The sequence below is a fragment of the Bos grunniens genome, chromosome 10 (assembly GCF_055505025.1).
Source record: "Bos grunniens cultivar Pamir isolate PY7600 chromosome 10, Bosgru_T2T1.0, whole genome shotgun sequence".
Lineage (NCBI taxonomy): Eukaryota > Metazoa > Chordata > Mammalia > Artiodactyla > Bovidae > Bos > Bos grunniens.
In genome coordinates this window covers 25,589,264-25,615,829 of record NC_141174.1, presented here as the reverse complement: position 1 = coordinate 25,615,829, position 26,566 = coordinate 25,589,264, and the positions used below count along the sequence as shown (strand labels likewise).

Below are 26,566 nucleotides of genomic sequence, written 5' to 3'. Positions count from 1 at the left end.
ACTATGAGGTACCAACGTCAGAATTCCAATATCCTTTATTTTATGAATTTTATAATCTTTTCTAACCAAGTAAGCAGTATCAGCAGGCATAAGTAATATTATATTCTTCCTCCTTCTATCTTCTTCTGTTTCAATGGTATATCTACCCCTTATCTCCAACTGAAAGGAAAAGAAATAACAATTTGTTAGTACACAAAGAAAAAGCATCCTTTAGAACCAAAATGTAATGCAGTCTTATTATCTTGTATATATTGTTTCCTGTGCATTGAAGCCTAAAAAGGGCATTTAGGGTCATATTATTGATTCATCCAATTCAGAACTCTGATTTAGCAGCAGTTCTCACTGACATTTCATAAGAGATATAGTTGCCATCCATGATATCAAGGTCTGAACATTTATATTTTCCCCCAAACATATTAAATCTGACTTTTATCTTCTCTTGGGGTAATGAGTTCTGTAAGAATTTCACCTATTGTGTAAAATTAGACTTTATTTATTCTTGAAGTTATTTTTTCAAGCACCAGTGAAACATTCCTAATTCTAAGATTTGGGGAGTACATCTTGAACACATTATCTAAATCTTTCATGATTTTTGTAGGCTTTGAACGTATCCCCTCTTAGCTCTCATTTTTTCAGGTAGAAGAGAATGATTCTCTTCTTCTCCTCTTATCATTTGGAAGATCTCTGTCCTTTTAAAAAACATTATTTCTCCTTATTCTTAAGATGGAGTAGTTGAACTTCACAGATTTATACACATACAAGCATAATTGTGATTTCCTCTTTCATGTATGTTCAACCTAGTAAAAATTACTTTGTATCACCTCTAGAAGTTCTTTTTGTGATATTTTTTAATTTTTCAGAAATTCCACTGACATGAATAAAGTTAATTTTTATAATAATCAAGGCTGGAAATGTTTCTGAAAATACAAATACTTGTATTTATTTTATGATTATTTTGGATGCCATCAATTATTATACCATAACTCTTGGATCATATCATCAACAGTAGATACTTCAGTCAGTTTATAAGGTTTTCGTGAGTAAGTTGAAATTTATTTACTTCTATTTATCCCTAATATACCACTTAAGAAATTAAAAGTAGAAGCTTTTTTAAGGACAGAAATATTTTAGATTGCATAATATTTTTTGCTTTAATGTTTAATCGTTGAAAGTATGTAAATAAATAATAGAATTATTTATAAGTTTAATAAATCTTTTATAACAACTTTGCTTCCATATTCTATGTTATGAAGTAGGCTATTTCTTCTTCATGGAAAGCTTATTTTATCATTATTAGGAAATAAGACTGTCATTGGTTGGCTAATTCATACTTTCTTTTTACAGTCAAATTGTGAAGATATTATTAACTCCTAACCCTAGCTTTAAACTGACTAACAAGCACTTTATTTCATATGAATAATTTAAAGTTGAGATCAGCTGTCTTTAATTACTGTTTCATTTCTTGGGAGATCCCAAGTGTGAACCCAAAATGACAATGAATGATATTGTTTTGTTAAGCCACAACTCACATCTTCTGATAGTTTTATGAGTACACATGATCAGTGTTTTATGTCTTTCACTTTAACACTAAATTTCTAGATCCAGTGCACTCTGCAGAGATAGATCTAGATCTTACCTGTGGGAGCTGCCTTACCTCTTCCTTTGTCTTGCTATTTAAACTCACACCTGGAGCCTGGCCCTCTCCCCTCTCTTTCATTCCATGAGAGGTATTTTGGCCTTCTCTGAAACTTTAAGGGAGTGGAATAGGAATGGAGTAAGACTTTAAACTCTGAAATCAGAATGTCTAAGTTCAACTCCTGAGTGCTTGCTAGATGACCTTAAACAGGTTACTTAACTTCATCTGTAAAATGGGGATAGGCGAGTACTCACCACATAAGGACTTTGTGGACTAATTAGGATAATGTTATGGAAAATGTTTAGTGTAGAACCTGGCATACGGTTGGTGTTCAGCAAGTGTCACCTCTTGATTCAAGATGCTGATGGAGAGGTCCAGTGGGGAGGGGGTGGATGTGGGAGCTGTTTTAGAAATGGCTTATGGCAGAAGTCATTGAGAAGGAGCAAAGCATATGGGAAGAACAAACTCTGGACCTTCATCCCTGCCAGACTCTTTATCAGTTGAAATGAAGATAGGATTATGATAAATAGTGGCCTCTGATTTAGAGATCTACCAGATTAAGACTTCGTGGCCTATTGATAGATAACTGTCTACAGGTTGAAAAATATGTTGCATATAATAGGAAATAGTAGGGATCATCTCATTGGAAAAGACCCTGATGCTGGGAAAGATTGAAGGCAGGAGGAGAAAGGGATAAAAAAGGATGAGATGGTTGGACGGCATCACCAACTCAGTGGACATGAGTTTGAGCAAACTCCAGGTATCCTGCACTGCGGGTAGATTCTTTACCATATGAGCCACCAGGGAAGTGGGCTACAGTCCATGGGTCACAAAGAGTCTAGCACGACTGAGCAACTAAGCACACAGCATACACTGTAAGGAAGGTTTGTTGTTCCTATTTTAGTAAGCTAATATATTTGTCTGTTTTATCAGTAATTTGTAGTACTTTAACACAGCACCATACTTGATTAAGTTGTCTTTTTTCCTCACATCCTACAAAAGTCTTAACTGTTTTGTTATTATTTCCTTCTTCCAACATGAGTGTATTTTCATTTCCTTCTCTCATGAAATAACCAAAATTTCTTGTTATAATTCTTGCATCTTAGGGTTTTAGGATGGACCGTTACTCTATCACCAAGGAACCTTAATTAGGCTTTTCTGATGTAACATAATTGGATGATAACTTAGTGTAAAATTACAAGTATCTATAAAGTCAGCATGAAACCACATTCCTAACTCTTCAACTCTGTGCTGACCACAGAGACAGCTATAAAACCCCCACAGCAAAAGGGAGCACAGCGTGCCACCTGACAGCTGTGTTCTGCAAGAGCCTGACAGCACACCTGCTTACCTCTTCACTTCTTCCCGGGATTCTCAAGGAATGAAAGGCTGTTATTACCTTGAGGTCCTTCCTCCTGGCTCTTTCTTTCAAGGAGACATGACATGTGATGAAAGAATAAGAGGAATATGAGAGTGGAATCGTGATTTTTTTTTCAAGTGATTTTTTTTTTTCAATCATTGGGGAAAGAGGTTGGGGTTTGGCTCTTTATTAAATTTGATGAAATTGCAGTTTGTCTTTGTTTCTGCTGCTTTTCTCTTCTCCGTTTCCATGTTTCTTACCAATGAGAAAAGCTGTTCTAGGATTCTCTGGGATCCTTTGGGTTAGAAGAAGGTTCTAAGTTAGAAGAAGGTATTCCTGAAAAACAAAAAACTCCCCCAAACCTCTAGTCATGGAGTTATAGGACCTGCACAATGTGAATCATCAAAAAAAAAAAGCTGTTGTCAGCATCCCCTTTATGAACATAGTGTCTATGGACTGTCTGGAACCTCTTGGCAAAGTAACATATATGTATATGAAGGTTAAATGACTAATTTTGTTTCAGAAACATTAAGAACGACTTCAGGAATCCTGTTTAGTGCCATGAAGCAAACAAATATGTTTGGTCTTTTTTCTTTTGACACTGTCCTGCCTACCTTATCCTGAACTGCATAATTCACTAAGCTATTGCATATTTTCCATTAGCTGTTCTTTTAGTCCTCGATCCAGAGTTAAGCCTGTCAGAATATCATTGAGGTCAGTGAACCATGAGCCTGATTGCTTTTGCAAGGCATTTCTGTTGCTAGTAAAAGCAGCAAGCACCTCATAAGAATGCTGCATAGTCGTTCACATAGTGATATGCTAATTCTTAAGAATGTTGCTAACACAGCAGTGTGTTTCATATGATTGAATTTGGAACTTTTCACTCAACTGGTTCAAGCATTCAAACTGGAAGTAATAACAGTCTTTTGAGTTGTTGCTTATGTAGAGCAGTGACGGAATTCATATGACAGATGACAGTTGTTCATTCAAGTTCAGGAAGAGATCTCTATCAGCCGCAGTGGTTGAAAAACAAAAGGAAAGTGGCCCAGATGTTCATTTTTTAATAGTGTATCTTTCCTTCATATTTTAAATGAGAACAGAGCTCATCCATTAAATAAGGATATAAATATTAATGTCATGTTAAAATCCCAAAGAACAGAGCTTGCATATTTATGTGATTTTTTTTTTTAAATGGCCACCTATAAATTAAAGAAAATCAAACAAACACCCCCCACCCACCATGCCTCTGGAGGTATCAACACAGGTGGTTGACTTTTGGTCTTTTTACTCATACCTTCTCTAACAAGTCTCGGAAAGTTGAGTAAGAATTTCATCAGTCATATTTGCCCACATTGTGGCAAAGAAAATGTAAATCCCCAAAGTCCAGATAGTCTTTGTGGATATAATTTAAGCATATAAATTCCCTGCTGTGACGTGAGCAGGGAGTTTACCAGTTTAGACAACTTACTGCTATTCTGAGCTTTCAGTATAGCACAGAATTTCGGTCAAGATAGTGATGATAGAGTATCAGAATTTTCACATAGATCAGAATTGCTGTTCACTCTGTGTTCAGTTGTTATTGCCTGTGGTAAACAGTATGAACAAGATTTACTTTGGGTGTATATCTTATATGTCCTTATCTGCTGTATTTGGGAGCATATCTTTGGCTCACTGAAATGGGGCACTTTGATGTATTTTTCAGAGGATATGATATTTTGGCAAATAATCTCTTCCTGGACCTAACAATAGCCAGGTTCTTGAGAATTGTTCAGCAGAATTGGTCCCAGGATAAGAGCTAACATTTTTTGAGAATTACTGTGAATCAGGCATTGTATTCAGCTTTCTCCATGCAGTATCTCATCCACAGAATAACTTGAGTTATTGACGAGTAAGATACTATTATTAACCCTATTTTACATATCAGAAAATTGCTGTTATCAATGCCATTTTCCAGATGAAGAAAAAGGGGTGAAGTTAAATATAACCTATCCAAGATCACACAACAGTTAGCTGATAGAGAATTTGAACTCCAATTTTTATGACTCCAGAGCCTATACTCTTAATCACGGTGAACACAGTCATGGTACGTTATGAATAGGCATTTGCTTTGCTATATTTTGTTTGATGTTGCTCCCTACTCTAGCCTCCAGTGGAGCCATGAGTCCCAGCAGTTGACAGAGTCTTTGGTATGGCTGTTGAATGGGATGGCACCTAGCTGCTAGACCCATTCAAGACCACACTTAGGAGGAGAATTAAAACCTTATTCTATCTCATTGTACTTATTTGGAGGCAGCCAGAACCTATGTGGGTATTGAGGGAAATCTCTTTAAGAAGCTTGAGTCCAAAAAGTAGACAGGTTTTCTGATTCAGAATCACCAAAAAGTTACTAATAACTCCCTTCTCCCCACAAGTGAATTAAAGTTATAGATAGTGATGTCTTTTGAAGATTTTTCTCAACTGACAACCCTATTCCAGACGTCTTTGCTTTGACCAGTCTGAGCTCCATGAATTCTATTTTTAGGAGAGTGCCCCTTCCTGAGTTCTGCTTCTCTCACAAGACAGTAATTACAGAAGAAGTCTTATGGACTGGGGCCGAAAATCTTTACATCCTTGAAACATTTTTCATTACAGCAAAGCTCATTAATTTATTACTTCAGTTTAGTCACTCAGTCATGTCCAACTCTTTGCGACCCCATGGACTGCAGCATGCCGGGCTTCCCTGTCCATCACAAACTCTCAGAGCTTACTCAGACTCATGTCCATCGAGTCAATGATGCCATCCAACCATCTCATCCTCTGTCGTCCCCTTCTCCTCCCGCCTTCAATTACTCCCAGTATCAAGGTCTTTTCCAATGAGTCAGTTCTTCTCATCAGGTGGCCGAAGTATTGGAGTTTCAGCTTCAGTATCAGTCCTTCCAATGAATTTTCAGGACTAATTTCCTTTAGGATTGACTGGTTTGATCTCCTCGCAGTCCAAGGGACTCTCAAGTGTCTTCTCCAACACCACAGTTCAAAAGCATCAGTTCTTCGGCACTGAGCTTTCTTTATAGTCCAGCTCAAATCCGTACATGACTACTGGAAAAACCATAGCTTTGACTAGACGGACCTTTGTTGGCAAAGTAATGTCTCTACTTTTTAATATGCTGTCTAGCTATGGTGGATATTAAGCTTCTAAAGCCCTTTCTTTTGAAGACTAATAACTCTAATTGACTATCTGCAGGGCTAGTGTCTCCGATTTATGCTACATAAAATAGTAGCAGAGTAATGCTTTTAAATGGAGCTGTTATGAATTGACTAGCAGGGAGGAGGGCTCTTCTAGAAGTACTTGCTTGTAGCTGAGAAGATCATCCCTTACAAAGAGCTACCTATGCTCCTGCCAGAGAACAGGCTTGTTGTGTACTAACAAGCTTTTTGAGTCTTAATCTGCCCTTGGCAAAGAGAATGACCTGATAAAATAGGGTTATCAACCAGAGAGGTCATCTGAAATCTGAGATAATAATGACTGTATCAATTCAGGTTGAACTGGGCAGTCAGTGGTGTAACACCCAGGCTAGTTTGCACTGGTTCTTTACAGATGAGTAGTGCTAACTTAACGTATAATTTGTATATCTAAAATATTCTCTTGCTAGAAGACTGATGCAGCACTTTTTTTTTTTTTTTTAAACCAACGCTGGTGTCTTAATCTGGGCTTCTGTCATGGCTCACTGGTAAAGAATCTGCCTGCAGTGCAGGAGATGAGAGTTCAGTCCCTGGGTCAGGAAGATCCCTTGGAGAGGGAAATAGCAACCCACTCTGGTATTCTTGCCTGGGAAACCCCATGAACAATGGAGCCTGACAGGCTACAGTCTGTGGGGTCACAGAGTCAGACACAATTTAGCAGCTAAACAACAGTCTTAGTAGAATGGCAGAGCACTCTTCATTGGTAAACAGGAATGTACTTAAATGCTTTTTTCTTAAAATGCATGTTCCAGAAAGCAGAATATAGTATAGTAGAGTAAGCACTAGAGTCTGATTACCTTTGAGAAATTCTCTTGACCACTCTTAATCTGTTTCCTCTGGAAAATGAGGGGGTTTAAATAAATGTGTTTTTCCCAAAATTCTGAAACCTACCACAGATTACTAGAAGTGACTTTAGGTGGCATATAAGATAATGTCAGGCAGTTTTCTGAAAAGAAAAAAAAATTAAACATTGACTCACATAGCTGAGTTATTCCTCATTCAGTCTTTTAATAGAATCTGGGGACTTCCGTGGTGATCCAGTGAGAATCTGCCTTGCAATGTAGAATTATGCAGGTCGATCCCTGGTCAGGGAACTAGGATCCCTTACGCTACAGAGTAGCTAACCCCACGCACCACAGCTACTGAGCCCACATCCCAGAGCCTGCGTGCCACAGCTAGAGAGCTCACATGCCAACTACTGAAGCCTGCGGCCTCTGTAGCCCACCTGCCACAACTAGAGAGTCCAGGCACTGCAACAAAAGATCTTGCATGATCCAACAAAGATCCTGTGTGCCACATGCAGCCAAATAAATTTAAAAAAAAAAAAAAATCTGGCTTGAACTTAGAGCCCTTTATAAGCAAGAGAATTTGTATAAAATTTAATAACATAGTTTTGTTTGTAGCAAAGTTATAGTTTCAGTTACCATATACAAAGTAAATCAATTTAACTTTTTAAAAAGTGGATTTTTTAACATTAAATAGTACAGATGGTACATATGGATATGGCAGAAATTACAGAGATGGTACATAAATGACTAAAGTTTAGAAAACTGAATAAGATTATCTCTAGGATCTGTTCCAGGTTTAAATTCTTTTGAATGTGTATTCCAATAGAATAAAAATGTTTTATGGCAAACCAAGTAAAAGAAAAGAACTTCCAACTTAGCATGTACTATGTAATTTTCTTTCATTTTGAAATATGTCATTGTTGAGGAGGCTAAAATTTTATTCTATGACAGTTTTTTTCATTTATGAATGCCCGTTTCTTAATATTTTACTGGATAACTGAGTATTGATATGTTTTGGATAGCATGTTTGTTGGTGATGATGGTGTTGTGTGTTCCTTTGTTTATTCGTTTCACCAAAAGCAGTCTGGTTCTGAGTGAGGTTTTTGAACTGGAAATCTTGAAAGTCAGTAACCATGTCATCACTCTATAGGCTGTACTCTGACTAGCACAGTGTTTGGCATGGTGTTCAGTTCAGTTCAGTCGCTCAGTCATGTCCGACTCTTTGCGACCCCATGAATCTCAGCACACCAGGCCTCCCTGTCCATCACCAACTCCTGGAGTTCACCCAGACTCATGTCCATCGAGTCAGTGATACCATCCAGCCATCTCATCCTCTGTCGTCTCCTTCTCCTCCTGCCCCCAATCCCTCCCAGCATCAGAGTCTTTTCCAATGAGTCAACTCTTCACATGAGGTGGCCAAAGTACTGGAGTTTCAGCTTTAGCATCATTCCTTCCAAAGAAACCCCAGGGCTGATCTCCTTCAGAATGGACTGGTTGGATCTCCTTGCAGTCCAAGGGACTCTCAAGAGTCTTCTCCAACACCACAGTTCAAAAGCATCAATTCTTCGGCGCTCAGCCTTCTTCACAGTCCAACTCTCACATCCATACATGACCACTGGAAAAACCATAGCCTTGACTAGATGGACCTTTGTTGGCAAAGTAATGTCTCTGCTTTTGAATATGCTATCTAGGTTGGTCATAACTTTCCTTCCAAGGAGTGAGCGTCTTTTAATTTCATGGCTGCAGTCACCATCTGCAGTGATTTTGGAGCCCATAAAAATAAAGTCTGACACTGTTTCCCCTGTTTCCCCATCTATTTCCCATGAAGTGATGGGACCGGATGCCATGATCTTCATTTTCTGTATGTTGAGCTTTAAGCCAACTTTTTCACTCTCCCCTTTCACTTTCATCAAGCGGCTTGGTGTAGTATTCAGTAAATATTTGAACAAGTGAATGAATAAATAAGTCAATACAAATATACTGAGTTCTTTGTCTTGAAGGTGCAAGCATAGTTTTCATTTCTGAAATGAAATAGTCAATAGAGCTAGGTATACGGAAATTAAGGCCTTGGGACAATTATTTATAGAAGGTAATACTTTCTCTTGAGTGAAGTTTGGAGCTAATTACATGGGAAATTTAGCATAACCTTTTCAGGAAGAAATTACAAAAAGAAAGTAGCTGTACTAATTTTGCTTTTGTTTATGGTCATATAGGAGAAGCTAGGGTTTTCCTTCTTTTTTCTCTTTGTTTTTTATAAGAAAAGGCTAGCTTTTTACCTTAGTTTTTTTTTTTGTTTCTCATACATATACTACTTATCATCTCCACACTGGGGAAAGCACCCTAATTTTCCTTGCCTTAGGGAGATATTAGAGCTTAATTTAAAATACAGCTCACTGTTTCCCTAAACACTCTTAATTACAGTTTCTCATCTGATAAAGGTGCCCAGCTCTTTCTTAACTGGCATACAAGGTGAACTCCAATACTGGTGGTAAATTTGTTTATTCTAATTTATTCACTTAACATATATTATGTGTCAAGGGTTTTGTTCTAAGACTCCTGAAATGAGTTTTACATATCAGTGAAAATATTAACCAGATGTTTCTAATCCTTAGTTTTACAACTGACTTTCTAATAACCATACAGTTGGTTTGAGTGACATACCCAGATCATGTAATTTATTTTAAAACACTTTTTCCATGTATAGAAAAACAAAATTTAAGGACTGTGTTTCATTTTGGTGAATATATTTCAAACATATTCTAGGTGTGCTCACTACAAATACATTCTTTCTTTAATGGCCCAGTGATTAACTGTGATTCTAATTTATTATGCCCAATGACAACATCTTAACTGGAGTTATTTTGTATGTTTAGGTTAATATATTTTGTTACTTAAGATTTAAGTCAGTATATTTTATATTTGTGAAATCTTTCTGCCTAGTATGTTTGTGTTTTCTAGTTATTATTAATACTATGTGGTCTTTAAAATGTGACATAAACTCTGAGGATGCTGATTATAACATCTTGGTTTGTTCTCAATGTATTATAAAGTTGATAGAACAGCAGTAACATTAATGGTACACAGAAGTTGAATTTCAAAACTAATCATAATTTACAGCAATTATCTATCTCTTTTCTAACTTGAAATTAAAATTATTCAGGTATACAATAAACACAGATTCTATTATGGTCATCATTGAAAATATAATAGGTCTAATTTTGGCCAGGCAAAAAAAAGATTTTGGAACTATCTTATTTTGTTTCTTTAAAAGAGATACTTGTCTTAAAATTGTAATCTTTAGATATCTCCAGAGTCATTGTGCTCTGTCATAAAAGTATGCAAGAGCCATTTGCTATCATGACATGCTGGAAGTTTTGAGAACTCTTTGTCTAATTCAAAACAAACAATCATAGATTCCACATGTAAGCGCTATCCTTTGATATTTGTCCTTCTCCATACAGCAGAAAGTAGCACAACATTGTAAGTCAGTGGTACTGCAATACAAATTTTAAAAAGAAAAACAGTTATGAAAAACAGGACTTTGCCTAGGGGAACGTGTCCACTGACAATATGGTTATTCTCTGATTAGCTGCTTGAAGTGCTGGAAACCATCTTTATCTGGGTTATGAGGTATTGATATGGCAGCCCATTATGGTAGTAAAGAAAAGGCCACACACTTGAGAGGCAGACCAACGTCAATGTGAAATTCGGCTCTGTCACTTTTACTCTGGTACCGAAGGCAAGTTACTTAATTAACTTCCTCTATAAAATGAAAATTGTAATACTTTAGAGTTTCTGCGCCAATAAAAGCACCCAGAGTGAGTTCTTGTCAAATGGTAGTTGTACACACAATACAATGTGATGATATGCTTTGGTATTCCCTCAGGTGAAATAAAGGACAAAAATGTACAGGTAGTCGAGCTCCCCATTGTGGACAGTCTTCATCCTCGTCCTCCATATCTACCCCTGGCTGTACCAGAAGACCTTGCAGATCGGCTTGTACGAGTCCATGGTGATCCTGCAGTGTGGTGGGTGTCCCAGTTTGTCAAATACTTGATCCGCCCGCAGCCTTGGCTAGAAAAGGAAATAGAAGAGGCCACCAAGAAGCTAGGCTTCAAACATCCGGTTATTGGGTAAGAATATGATTTGTTTCTCCCAAAGTGATATGTAGTAACAGGGGTACATAACTTTAGAGTACAGTATGAATGTTACAAGGTTTAGTATAATTTTCATAGCCACACCCCAAAAAGAGGTTCCAGTGTTCACCTTAGGTCACAGGGAGATCATTCTTCCTTTGTTCACTTAGAACAGCTGAGTCGTCATCATTTAGTCACTTAATAATCTGTTCATTTATTCATTCAGCAAATATATTAAAACATATTTCTGAATTAGCTGTCTCTCCTGGGGAAACAAGCAAAATTTTATTTTATTGGGAATATTTTAGATACTATACATGCTTCCTATCTTACTCTAAGAGGGCCATGAGATGGGGCCCTCACATTTATAGCTTTTCTTTTTACGCCTTATTCTTAGGTTTCTTTCATTGCCACTGGTGATTATTTTGCATTTTTGATGTTCTGTTTTCTTTTTTGTTTTGGAACCCATTTTGAGAACAAAGATTTCATTTGTAACGTAAGATAATGTTGAAATTGTTATTTAAAGTTGTCTCTTAGCCCACTTAGTAATTACTGTTTATATATGTATTCAGTCTCATGCTTATGTTAAAGGAAATGTATCAGGAAATCTTGGAAGCAAAAAAAGTCCAAAAGAACACCTTTGCTCACAAGCATGTGCTCTGTCCTATACCCACACATAAAAAGTTATGAATGAGTTTTTCTGTGTCCTGATGCCAGATTTCACACCACAGGAAATGTTCTTTGCCTAAAGGAAAGAATATGAGTTAAGTGACCTTGGTAATACTCCTGCCTGTTCCCTAATTCTGGGTCAAGTTACTTAATAATAGCATTATTGAGCTTTGATTTTTTTTCCATTTGTAAAATAGGAAAGGTAATACCTCCCCTAAAAATGATGATGTGATAATATAAGAATGAAAAAAGGATTTTGGTTCTGTAAGGAGAAAATACACTGTAAAATGTTATTACCTTTCAGAGACTGATGCTTAAGTAATTCCTGAAAATAGATTTGTAGGCTAGACTGTGGCATTCTGCAGCTTCTATTGTTTGTAATAAAGTCAGCTATTGATTAATATTAATACATGTGTTGATTCATTCACTTATCTGCAGAACATTTATTGAATACCTGCTACTGTGGGGGACCAAGATTAATTTTTTTTAAATGACTCCTTTCAACTCATTACAGTCCATGGGAAAAGAGACTTAACAACTAACATTATACTGGGAGAATGTGATTAATGCCCTGAGGAAAAGCATAAAAGTCTTATAAGAAGTCAGGGAAGGGGAAATGTACTTTCTGGACCAAGAAAGCCTTCAGAACCACAGTGTTAGAACAGAATTTTCAAGGTGGAGAAGGATGCAGGATAGTAGTTACATTACCAGAATAACTTCAACTGCATTATCTCAGTGATCCTGTAACACAGTCCAGTGAAATAGGCAGAGATGACCATTTTACAGAAAATCTCTTCCCACAGTTCCAGAGTTTATAAAGGCAAAACCAGGACTTAAAGCTTCTTAACTTTGTTTGGATAACCTGTAGTTTTACATAGCAGAAAGATAACTTTATTAAGTTTTCATGGAGCATCCCCCACATTGAGAACTGACCAAATACAGGAACTTGAAGTTCTGCAGACAACTAAGTTATTTGCACACTGAGGTAGTGTGTTGTCTGAAAGAGGGGTGCACTAGAATTCAAGAATCTAGGAGTCCAGACTAGTTTCTACAACTTAGCAAGTTGTGTGACTTTGGACAACTTACTTGGTTATCCTCGGCCTTCGTTAATTGTCACTCTTTGTGTATTAAAAAAAAAAAAAAAGCACTGGGTTAGATAATAGGTATCTATTAACACAATAATAGACTTTTGTGTCTACCCATCATTCATTCATTCATTCATTTGTTGTGTTTGGTGGAACTGGGAATAAATAAAATCGGATTCCTTGCCCTCGAGGAGCTGTGATAATGAAAATCAGGCACACAAGTAACTTTTACTTTACAAGACTGGGCTGAAATGCAGTGAAAGAAACCAACATTCCTTTTTGCCTTATGTTGTCATTGTGTTTCCTGAAATGTCTTCAGAGGCATCAGTTTCTTTAACTGTTAGATGAAAGAGATACATTCTATATCCTTCACAGATCTAACATTCTAATTCTTTCATGAAATTCCATTTAAGGTCCTCTGAAATTATTGGTCCAGGCCTAGTTTTAGGAATACTTGGAGAACTGAGAGAATTGCTTAGTAGTACTCTGCTCCTCTTCCTTTGATTGTTCCTTTTTGTTATAGATCTCCTTTCCCATTTTTCCACTTGTGCCTTCATCTTCATATGTATATAAGTTACTGACCCCTATTCTGCTGCTGCTGCTGCTAAGTCGCTTCAGTCGTGTCCGACTCTGTGCGACCCCATAGACGGCAGCCCACCAGGCTCCGCCGTCCCTGGGATTCTCCAGGCAAGAACACTGGAGTGGGTTGCCATTGCCTTCTCCAATGCATGAAAGTGAAAAGTGAAAGGGAAGTCGCTCAGTCGTGTCCGACTCTTAGCGACCCCATGGACTGCAGCCCACCAGGCTCCTCCGTCTTGGAATTTTCCAGGCAAGAGTCCTAGAGTGGGATGCCATTGCCTTCTCTGGACCCCTGTTCTAAATGGTACTAAAACAAATGCATGGTAAAAATCAGAATTTCAAGTAGTGTTTCTTCTTATGAAACTTCTCATTGAAATTCAGTGGAATTGTTCTTTCTGTCCCATTTCATCTCCGGAGCACAATGAGCAATTCCAAATTTCCTGAGAGAACCAGTGACTAAGAAGATTGTGAAAAGGAAAAGATGTGATACAATAGGTGCTCATATGCTAGTATTCACATCTGGACTATCATCTGAAATGCAAAGGAAAGAATAGCCGTGAAGATGACAGAGTAACTCCAATGAAACTGAATCCTCACTCCAGATTCATAATAAATGGCAGCCTCATAGGCTGCCGTCTATGGGGTCGCACAGAGTCGGACACAACTGAAGCGACTTAGCAGCAGCAGCAGCAGGCTTGACTTAATGTGAAAGTGTTAGTCGCTCAGTCATGTCTGACTCTTTGTAACCTTATGGACTATAGCCCGCCAGGCTCCTCTGTCCATGGAATTCTCCAGGCAAGAATATTGGAGTGGGATGCCATTCTCTTCTCCAGGGGATCTTCCAACCCAGGGATCGAACCTGGATCTCCTGCATTGCAGGCAGATCCTTTACCATCTGAGCCACCAGGGAAGCCCAGGCTTGACTTAAGACTTGCTCATATATTATGACCTAAAAGGAGACAAATCCACCTTGTTCTTTTCTTTTTATGAGCAGTGGTTTAGTAACTTGGGAAGAGAGGGGTTGTAGAAAGGGCAAATGTAAGGAGTGTTTTAACTTATGAAAACCAACTATGATTACTGTTATTCTTAATTTCATTAAAATACTGTTGAAAGTTGAGGCCTTATTCAGTGCAAGATAGTGTAACTCTTGTGTCCCCGGTTCTACAATTTCACAGTTTTTGAGCTTTTCTTAAATAGGACAGATGAGATTAGTCTCTGCTTGTATTTGGTAGGGTAAAACAGCAGAGAAAGGAAATTCATTATACCTACAACAAAAAAAGGAATGGTTCCATGAACTTAAAATAGTAAGAACTCTTAAAAAATTTGCCTTGCCTTGATTGTGCTATAGAGACTATCCTTGCAGGTCTGTGTTTAACTTAGCTTTAAACTCTACAAGCTGCTGTTACAGTGATAATACAGGATAAAATGAAGAAAAAGAAAACTTGGCATCAAAACATTACAAATGATATATTTAATGTTCTATAATAATAACTGTGAGTCTTGACATCCTTTATTGTCAAAAATATTTAAAATTACTTCTAGTTTTTTGGTTGGTATTTGCTGCCTTATATACAGTCTAACTCTAGAATCTCCCATTTACTTCTGATTGGCCAATTACTTTCTCTTTAAAGCATTTTTCAAAGACTTATTTTCTAATCCCCCTTGTATTAATATGCAAATATATTTCGAATACATGTGTTTGAATTTTTTAATATTGGTTTTATTTTTTCTAATGTTGAAAATGAAAGAAAAATTTGTTTAAATGTACATAAATGGGGAAACCAGAATTGAAAAAGACACACGTACCCATGTTCACTGCAGCACTATTTACAAGGTCTAGGACATGGGAGCAACCTCGATGTCCATCCACAGAATAAGTTGTGGTATATATACACAGTGGAATATTACTCAGCTATAAAAGCAACACATTTGAGTCAGTTCTCATGAGGTGGATGAACCTAGAGCCTACTATATGAGTAAAATAAGTCAGATAAATACTGTATATTAACACATATATATGGAAGAAAGACGGTACTGATGATCCTACGTGCAGGGCAGCAAAGGAGACACAGACATGAAGAACAGACTTTTGGACTCAGTGGGAGGAGAGGGTGGGATGAGTTGAAAGAATAGCATTGAAACATATTCATTACCAGGTGTAAAACATAGCCTTTGCAAGTTTGATGTATGATGCACCCAAAGCTGGTGCTCTTTGACAACCTGGAGGGACAGGGTGGGAAGGGATGTGAGAGAAGGGCCAATTTATGTTGATGTATGGCAAAAACCATCACAATATTGTAAAGCAGTTATCCTCCAATTAAAATAAATAAATTTTTTTTAAAAAAAGAAATGGAAATGTCCATAATGCCACCATGAATAGAGGTATAAAGCTGAATACCCTAAAAGTACTCTGTGGATCAGAGCATTTTCAGCGGAATCTGACTTTATCTCTCTGTCCCTGCAGAGTCCACGTCAGACGCACAGACAAAGTGGGAACAGAAGCAGCCTTCCATCCCATTGAGGAATACATGGTGCATGTTGAAGAACATTTTCAGCTTCTTGCTCGCAGAATGCAAGTGGATAAAAAAAGAGTTTATTTGGCCACAGATGACCCTTCTTTATTAAAGGAGGCAAAAACAAAGTAAGTTAGATAAACTAATGATTCTACAGCGGACCATCTCTTTTCAGTCAAAATGAATCCTTAATTTCCCACGACTGGTGATTCTTGTTACATTGAATGTTATTACTGATTATTGGGGGTTTTAAATTCAAACAACTGTGTGCTCGTGCAACTGTTGTTATGGTCAAAGCGGTCAAAGCATATTTGTGGTGCCAGCAAGGTGTAGACTTCATTCTGCAACCCCTTCTCTTGACTTCTAGGCAGCAGGCATCTCATCATATACTCTCATGACCTTTGTGTGCTTGGAAGGCAGAGGGCAAGCTTTCTGGTGTTTCTTGTAAGGACGCTCATTCCATCATGAGGGCTCCACACTAAGGATTTCCCAAAGGCCCCATTTCCAAATATTATCACACTGGGAGTTAGGGCTTACACATATGAATTCTGAGGGTACACAAACATTCAGTCCATAACACTAATCAGTTCACAAGACTGTTAAATATGAAACACAATGTACTTGTCCTTTTGCTCTTACAGTCTTCACTAAGAACCGAAGGCAGCTGAAACCATGTGTAAGATACAAGTTTTCACCTTGTAAAAACTTCTGGAATTTGGAGATTATATTTTTTTAAAAGACAGAGAATCAAAAGAGGAGTTTGATCGGCGAAAGAATAAGGACTGCTAGCTTGTACTGAGCAACACCATTGTTACTGAGCCCACCCCCTATATTTCAGGCACTGTGCTAGGTGCTGGGGGGTCCATGATACATGAGACACTCTCGGCTCTCAAGGAATTCCTCGTAGGGGAATGGACAGCGTGAGTAGTGCTTTTGTTGTTGGTCAGTCACTGAGTCGTGTCCAACTCTTTGTGACCCTGTGGACTGCAGCACGCCAGGCTTCCCCATCCTTCACTGTCTCCCAGAGTTTGCTCAGATTCATGCCCATTGAGTTGGTGATACCATCCAGCTGTCTCATCCTCTGTCATCCCCTTCTCCTCCTACCCTCAATGTTTCCTAGCATGAAGGTCTTTTCCAATGAGTTGGCTCTTAGCATCAGGTGGCCAAAGTATCAGCTTCAGCATCAGTCCTTCCAATGAATAATCAAGGTTGATTTCCTTTAAGATTGACTGGTTTGGTTTCCTTGCAATTCAGTAATACCATCTAGTCCAGAAATCATCCCTGAACCCTTGACTAAGTGTTCCTCCCCTAAGTGCATTTATCTTAATACTTAGCACTTGCTTATTTCTGGTTCCCTCACATTATAAGCACTTTGAAACTATACCTAGTTCTAGTAAGTGTTCAGTAGGTACTGAGTTATGTTCATTTCAGTCCACTCAGTTTGAAAACATTTTATTAGCAGTCAGTCATTTGACCTATTTGACTTTTAATTAATTTCTCAATCCTTTTTATGTCACAAAGAAAAACAAATGTTGGGAAGAAAAACAAATCTGGAATGAATACTATAATGCAAGTATTTATCCAAATCACTGGATAATCCTTTAAACCCTATTTCTACCTTGTAAGAATGCAAATTACCTGATATAAACTGCTTTTTCTTTAAGGCTCCCTCTATGGATTATACACACAGACACACACTCTCTCTCTCTCTCACACATATACACACATACAAACCAAAAGGCCAAGAAATTCATCAGCCAAATAGAAGCCAAGTTATGTATTATACTTATAATTCTTATATAAGAGTTAGGGATTAAATGAAGATTTGGACACAAAACAAGAAAAAAGTTCCACAGATACTGTTCCAGTTTGATATGCAGATCTGTTAGAAACAAAGAGAAATAGTTCATCGTAGTCCTTCATTTTAAAATACCTGACTGAATTTGTACCTTAGTGGAAAAAAACATTAAAATATTACTTTATTTACTCTTTTACTTGTTCTTGAATACATCATAAGTTTTCCCCTTGATTAACAAAGTAGTTCATGCTCATTAGAAAATATGGAGTTGATGAGTATACAAATAAGGAAAAAATTTTATTCATAATCTCATTACTCAGTGGTAACAACTATTTAAATATCAACATATTTCCTTCAGATATTTATATAGTTATACATTTTAATGGTTGATCATATTCTATATGATTTGAACTCTTCTTTTTCTTAATATAGCAATAGATCCCTTTTCACAGGTTGCTAAAAAAAAAAGCCATTGTCAGTCTTTTTTTTTTTTTCAGTGATTAAATATCCAGTGAATGGAAATACCATTGCTTACTTGACCATTCTCCTACTATTTGACAGGTTGTTTCCAGTGCAGTGAGGTGTGCCTAAAATTATCCATATTATTTCCTTAATCTGGAGTATTTAGATAAAAGAATATGAACATGTTACAGCTGTAATCCATAGCACAGCATGATATTCTTACACCAAGCAATCCTTATAGTACAGTTGGCAGTAGTATCTACTTGGACTGTGGGAATAGAAAAACTTGATTTTTTTTTTTTTGGTCAGTAGCTAGTAGTAACTCCTCTCCCCGTGGTAGTTCAGGCAGCATTTTCCTCCATATTCCTGTTATAAATGTAGCAATTGCATTTTATGCATATTTGCTCCTCTTTGGAAATCCTTTGGCTTTTCTGTGTCTCACCTTCATTATTTTACTTAAGTGGTTTTTTTCCACTTTGAATTAACTCTGCTTTTGACCTCTCATGACTGGTTTTGATCCTAAACAAATCATAAAACTGCTGTTATTGTTTCAGGAAACCAAAAACATGAATTAATTTCTCAACAAGGTATATAGTATCCAAGGTGATTATAAGACTTTTCTGCTTCAAGAGGGTGAAGAGATGGAGAATTAAACTTAAGTGATGCATAGGATTCATACAGAGAAGAAACCTTTTCTCTGAGTAACTTACTCTTTGTAAAAGGGGTCAAGATTAGTTTGTGTCTGTGACTCCAGTAGTTAATGCTTTGTTGCTTAGTATTACACCTCAGGTTTCTCTTTCATTCACGAGATTTTAGCACCAGCATCCCAGTGACCATGACAGCTATTGCTAACATGGAGATCTCCTCAGGTAATTCAGTATTAAGAGTGTTTAAATTAAGAGTGTTAAATCTTTGGCAGTCAAAGAAATAAGAACTGTCAAAATTGTCTGTCCAATATTGTATTCTGAGATAATGGAGATTGAGCGTAGGAGTGGAACAGGAGAAAAAAACAAGCCATTAAAAATCTCTCAGATTAAATATTTACATATTTATTTTGCTCTTTATGAAAAATGCTAGATGAGCTCTTCCTAAAATTAAGTTTATTTAAATGAATAGAAGCCAGAGAAATCTGTTAAAATGGTTTTCTAAAGCATTTGGTTGCCATATCCAATGAAGAATCATCCATAGTGGTAAATGTCTTCACCATTTTAATCTAACTACATACAATTTGCTAGACACAGTTACAGGGCATTCAGTTCAGTTCAGTTCAGTCGCTCAGTCATGTCTGACTTTGCATTGCAAAATCATGGACTGCAGCATGCCAGGCTTCCCTGTCTATCACCAGCTCCCAGAGCTTGCTCAGACTCATGTCCATCAAGTCAGTGATGCCATCCAACCATCTCATCCTCTGATGTCCCCTTCTCCTCCTTCCCAGCATCAAGATCTTTTCCAATGAGTCAGTTCTTTGCATCAGGTGGCCAAAGTATTGGAGTTTCAGCTTCAGCATCAGTCCTTCCAATGAATATTCAGGACTGATTTCCTTTAGGATGGACTGGTTGGATCTCCTTGCAGTCCAAGGGACTCTCAAGAGTCTTCTCCAACACCACAGTTCAAAAGGATCAGTTCTTTGGTGCTCAGCTTTCTTTATAGTCCAACTCTCACATCCATATATGACTACTGGAATAACCATAGCTTTGACCAGATGGACCTTTGTCGGCAAAGTAATGTCTATACTTTTTAATATGCTGTCTAAGTTTGTATAGCTTTTCTTCCAAGGAGTAAGCGTCTTTTAATTTCATGGCTGCAATCACCATCTACAGTGATTTTGGAGCCCAAGAAAATAAAATCTGTCACTGTTTCCATTGTTTCCCCATCTGTTTGCCATGAAGTGATGGGACCAGGTGCCATGATCTTCATTTTTTGAATGTTGAGTTTTAAACCAACTTTTTCACTCTCCTCTTGCACTTGCATCAAGAGGCTCTTTAGTTCCTCTTCACTTTCTGCCATAAGGGTGGTGTCATCTGCATATCTGAGGTTATTGATATTTCTCCCAGAAATCTTGATTCCAGCTTGTGCCTTCATCCAGCCTGACATTTCTCACATTAGGAATACACAAAGAAACCAAAAATAATATGTGGCTTCTCCTCTCAAGGAGTATCTAGCTGATAGGCAGTATACATGTAACCATTAATCACAGTGTCATCATATATCAGTACTTGTCCTGAAGGAGTTGTATGCTAGGTAGTGAAGTCAAGAGGAGTCTTTCTCTCAATCTGAAGAAAGATTTCACAAAAGAAAATTTGATACTATTTTTAATTTCAAGTTAGTTCTTTGTGGGTGATATAAAAAATAAATTTTTACAACATGGAGGAAGAAAAGATGCTTTTTAAAATCATTGCCAGTCTCTGCAGCCTTACAGTGGAAGACCTCCTCTGCTGCATACTTGTGGGCATAAGACGGAAAGAAGCATGTTTGTGTGGAGTTTTCCTTGCTCATTGTTGAAAGTACAGAATCTCCTTCCTTCATTATTTCCATTGTTTGTGTTTTTTTCAACACTCAGTATCTTTCATCAAGCTCTTTTGCATATAGAGATAAGACCTGAGGAACTTAGGTGCCCTTTTGGTTTGGTGCCAGAAAGAGGCCTTTAAGTTCGGAAGGGCATAATGTTAGTATCACTTCTCAGTAAAAGGATCACTCTGTTTGTTCCACTGAGTACCCATACCACGCTGACAGAGTTAGTCTTTACTCTAGGATACAACCTGTGCTGGTGTGTTTTAACCCATTTCCCTCCTCCTTCACCCTCCAGCCTTCATATTTATTTGTTTCTGTTTTAGCCCCATGCCTGGATATATGCATCTTCACAGGAATCACATTAAAAGTCTCTTTGGTTGTTTTCTTTATAGAACAAACGTGACATTTCCTTCATCTCCCTGATTCAGAGCTGGGAGGGCAAAATGTCAAAAATAATGAGGCCAAATGGATCTGATCACTGAATACCAGTCTGAAACAGTGCTCAGAGACTTTTTCTTCACAGTCATTATTAGAGGCAGTGAGAGAAAGCTCCTTGGAGGCTGTGGAATGAAGAGAAATCTGAAGCAGCTGTTAGGGAATTAGGAAAATGTCCCAGTCGTGGGTAGCACTCACTGTTCATGTGTTTATCCACGTGACTATGTGGAGTTCTAGATGCTGTGATGCAAAGGAAAATAAAGCATAGTTCTAACCTTTGGGAAATACTGTGTGGGAAAAGCCACCTAAAGTGGCACTTGCTGTCTCAGGGCTTATGAATAGAAAGTGTTGTTAGTTCAACAAATATTTATTGATCTTCTGTTACATTCTAGATTCACTTTTAGGTGCTGAGAATAACAGAGTAAACAGAGCAGAAGAAATACCTCTCTTTTTATAGAGTTTACATTCTAATTAGGGATGATGGAGGTGGGAATGAATACAGACAGTAAACAGTTGTTATTTAGTTGCTAAGTCATGTCTGACTCTTCTGTGACCCCATGGACTGTACCCTGCCAGCCTCCCCTGTCCATGGGATTCTCCAGGCAAAAATACTGGAGTGGGTTACCATTTCCTTCTCCAAGGGATCTTCCTGACCCAGGGATTGAACTCAGATCTCCTGCTTAACAGGCAGGTTCTTTACCACTGAGCCACCAGGGAGGCCCAAAATAAACAGTAAATAAATATTATGTCCAGTGATAAGAGCCATGGAGAAAAATTAAGCAAATAGAAGGGTTAAGGTTTGCCAAACTCCTCACTAAGAGCTAGCATTTGAGCAGAGATACATGGAGGAAGTAAGAGATAAAACCAAGTGGATGTCTGAGGAAAGAATGTTTGACAGTCACAGCTAGTTGATTAGCTAAATTTATTGAGCATTTACTGTATACCAGGTACTCTTCTAAGCCGTTTACAGTGCTTAATTTAATTATTAAAAATTATATAAAGTAAGTACAATGATTATCCCTTTTGCATGTAACTTCCCAAAGTTGACAACTTAACTCTGATCTATCACATGTACTGAGAAAATTTATTCACTCTATACTGAAATATAATTAAACCTCTGATTCAGAGTAGAATTATTTGAACGTATGGTAGATTTTTAAAAGACATCCTGTTTCAATATTTTTAACACATATCCTCTCAGGACTACCACAATATTAGTTGGTGAACATCTACATGGAATTTACTAACGTAAATTTATTAGAATGGTTTCTTTGTCACCATTATTTGTTAAGATGGTGCTAATGGGGATTAGGGCTTCACCAGTAACTCGGCAGTAAAGAATCCACGTGCAATTCCTGAGACACGGAATTGATCCCTGGGAAGATCCCTGGGTTGGGAAGATCCCTTGGAGGAGGAAATGGCTATCCACTCCAGTATTCTTGCCTGGGAAATCCATGGACAGAGGAACCTGGCGGACTACAGTCCCTGGGGTTGCAAAGAGTCGGACACGACTGAAGCGACTGAGCATGCATGCGTGCCAGACCTACATATGGAAGTTAAAGGAGACAAGTCTGAAATACCACAAATTCTAAACTAAAAATTTAAGTGAGATTTAATCATGAGATTTATATTCTAAAGGAAAAGCTCAGTGACCAAATTTGAAAGCAGGTTGGAGCCTCCTAGAGAGGCAGAAGGCAATTGGGACTCCCCCTGATGATACAGACCCTGGCCACAGGCAGTGGGGAGCTCATTCTACCACAGAGCCCCTGGTGCTAGCAAGCTCCATTTTCGAGTCCTCCTTCTAGCCTATTACCACTGGGGGCTTATGTGCCTACTAGGTGATTGCCTCCAGTACTGGGATCCCCAGGCCCCAAAGCCAGCTGTGCTGGGACCTAGCACTTCCCACCAACAAGACCAGACCAGCCTTAGGACCTGCGCACCTGCAGTCAGGAGCACCAGAACCCAGCCCCATCCAGCAGCGGGCTGGCACCAGCCCTAAGATTCCCCAGACCATGTAGCCAGCTGTGTCAGGACCCAGACCCACCCACCAGCCGCTAGCAGCCCCCACATAAGGCAGGACATGACAGCCAGCCAAGCTGAGAGCTAGCCCTCCCTCCCAGCCTGCCCACAGTAGTTGGCCCCACCACAACAGAAGTGCCCCCTCAGCCCACATACAACCTCTGTTGACCAGAGCGGGGAGTATGTAGCTGGACCCCATGGGACATCTCCTACATAAGCTACTTCACCAAGAACAGAAAACATAACTGGCCTGTCTAATATATAGAAATAAACACAAAGAATTAAGCAAAAATGAGGTGACAAATAATGTGCTTCAAACAAAAGAACAAACCCCAAAAGAACTAAGCAAAGTGTAGATGAGCAATCTATCCATAACAACACAACAGAAATCAAAGGATCAAAAGAGATTACTGCAAACAACTATATGTGAATAAATGGACAACCTAGAAGAAATGGATAAATTCCTAGAAATTTACGGTTTTCCAAGACTAAATTAGGAAGAAATAGAAAATATGAACAAATCAATTACCAGGAATGGAACTGAATCAAGATTAATCAAAAAGCTTCCAACAAACAAAAGTCCAGGACCAGATGGCCCCATGGGTGAATTTTATGAAATATTTAAAGAAGAATTAATGCCTGTACTTCCAAAAAATTGAAGAAAGAAGACTTCTGAATTCATTCTACAAGGCAAAGGTCACCCTGATTCAAAAACCAGACGAAGATGCCACAAAAATTGAAACTTACAGACCAATATCATTGATGAGATACAAAAATCATTAACAGAATGTTAGCAAGCTGAATCCAACAATATATTAAAAGGATCATACACCATGATCATGTGGATATGAGGACAGTTCAATATTTGCAAATCCATCAGTGCAACACACCACATTAACAAAACAAAGGATGAAAGTCATATGATCATCTCAATAGGTGCAGAAAAAGCATTTGGCAAAATTCTACATTTATTTATAATAAAACTCTAAGTGAATGTAGAAGAAATGTACCTCAGCATAACAAAGGCTGTAATATATGACAATCTCCCAGCTAGCGTAATACTCAGCAGTGAAAAGCTGAAAGTTTTTCCTCTAAGATCAGGAAGAAGACAAAGATGGCCACTCTTACCACTTTTATTCAATGTAGTGTTGAATGTCCTAGCCACAGCAAAATGTTAAGACATTGTATCCCTAGAGTTTTCATCACAAGGAAACAATTTTTTTTCCTTTTTAAAAAATGTTGTCTCTTTAGGAGATGAGGGATAGTGACTGAACTCATTGTGGTAACCATTTCGTGACGTGTGTAAGTCAGTTCATTGTGCCTTACACTTATACGGTACTGTATGTCAATTATATATCAATAAAACTGGAAGAAAAAGACAATGTATAAATTACACTTTTAAAAAGATGAAAAAGATAGTTTAAGGATAAAAGTGGGAGAGGAATGCATAAAATGAAAATGTGTCGATGTGAAAAAAAATGAAAGCAGGTTGAAAAAGCGCTTCAAGGTCACTCGTTACAAAGAAAGAGCTTTCTATTTTCAATTATTTCATGAACTGAAAGGGACATTCTGATGCATATGTGTCGTTTATATGACATGCCAATAACTTTTAACATAAAGGACACCCCAGAATGGTTTCTGCCCCATCAGTGGATTCAAAGATGCTTTGTCAGCTACTCTATTGAGTGCCAGAGTTAAAGCTCTCCTTACTGTTGGAAAAAGAGGCACGCCTGTGTAAAGGAAGTTCACCTCCTGTTGGTAGGATACTACTTCCTGATAGAATTCTATAATTTCAGTGATTTTGTTTCTTTTTCCAGGTACCCCCATTATGAATTTATTAGTGATAACTCTATCTCTTGGTCAGCTGGACTACACAATCGATACACAGAAAATTCACTCCGAGGTGTGATCCTGGATATACACTTTCTCTCCCAGGCAGACTTTCTGGTGTGTACGTTCTCATCCCAGGTAAGCATTTTTAAATGGTCAATACTCTGTGGTTATATTAGGTCAAGAAGTTCTTGGATCTTTTTTAAAAATGTTAGTTATCATGATTCAAGTGCAATGTTTTAATATTGGGAAATGATCTCTTTTATGAAAAGATGAGAAGATTCCAGAAAGCATAGCTTTTTTATTACGTTGAACATTTAGTTGTTTGCAAGCAGTTGTTGAATACATCTCTAATGAAACCAGCTACTGGGGTTGTTGTAAAGTGTTTGGCTTATTCACAGCATTTAACAGAAACAGCAAGTAAGTTTACTTCATACTTTCTGATTTTGCATACAATCAATACGTAACTAGAATCCATCCATTTCTACACGTCAGTGCACTGATACTGAGACTTAAATGCTCAGCATTTTGACTCAGCAATTTGACTCATTGCTTTGTAGAAAATAAGAAAGAGGAAATATAATTCCTCTTCAAGTCCTTTTACATTTCTACCTAGCAAGAAATAGTACAATATATTTAAGCAATACCATATTATAATCATTCTTTAACTATTACAGAAAAACTATATGTTATTGGTTTGGTGTATGTTTTTATGAGTGTCCAATCAGCCTTATTTGCCCAGTGGAATATCAACATAGAAATATTTGTTGTGTATTTTATTCAGCTCTCTTATTTATGTGCATATTACTGGTTAGTTTATTCAACAAGCTATTAAATGGTTGTTTGTGCTCAGATCTATGCTGGGGTAGAGGGGATTTCATGGGATTGAAGATACAGATCTTAGCCTGGTCTGAAATCTAGTGAGCAAAATATTCACATGAAATAACTAGAGAATAATTACCAAGAAATATAAAGCATGTAAGATAAATATATGCCTAAAAGCTTGAAGAAGCAGAGAAAAGAAAATGTGAAAAGGAAAGTCACATCATTTACATGGGGATATACTGCAGAGAAGTATAAAGAAAATAACAAGTTTTTTATTATGTGACAATGTACTTTCTCACAATGGTGTGGTGTTATGATTGTTGGAAAGATACTTACCCCAACAAAGGCTGTATGAGTTCCTTCGGTGTGGAATAAGACTACAACTTAAGACCCAAAGACAGCTACCCAGAACAGGAGTCACAAAGCAGCAGTCCTCATCAGAAGGGAAGCATGAAGGCATCCATAGCGGATACTTCTCCCTAAGTGGGGTTAGGATCCTATCATTGAATAGGTCCCTTTTCTGTTCTTATGGGAGGTAGGGGGAGGAGTTGTAACTACCTAGTCCCTCTAAACTGCTTTTGATAATCTGGCTGTGTGCCTGTGTGATCAACAGGTGCAAGTAACACATTTTCAAATGGTTGTTGTTAGAGCAATTGAATCAAGAATTTCCAGATGCACCATCTCCCCCTTAGGCATAAATT

At 37.8% G+C, this 26,566-nt stretch overlaps 1 protein-coding gene across 33 annotated transcripts in view; it reads left to right on the top strand.

Moving 5' to 3' along the window:
* Nucleotides 1-26,566, top strand: part of FUT8 (fucosyltransferase 8) — a 361,102-nt gene that overhangs the window by 306,259 nt on the left and 28,277 nt on the right. For all 33 annotated transcript variants that reach the window (XM_086320236.1, XM_086320227.1, XM_086320238.1 and 30 more), the window contains 3 exons: nucleotides 10,890-11,136; nucleotides 15,937-16,113; nucleotides 25,028-25,178. In XM_086320236.1, coding sequence (XP_086176362.1) covers nucleotides 10,890-11,136; nucleotides 15,937-16,113; nucleotides 25,028-25,178 — 575 coding nt within the window. The remainder of the gene's footprint in view (nucleotides 1-10,889; nucleotides 11,137-15,936; nucleotides 16,114-25,027; nucleotides 25,179-26,566) is intronic.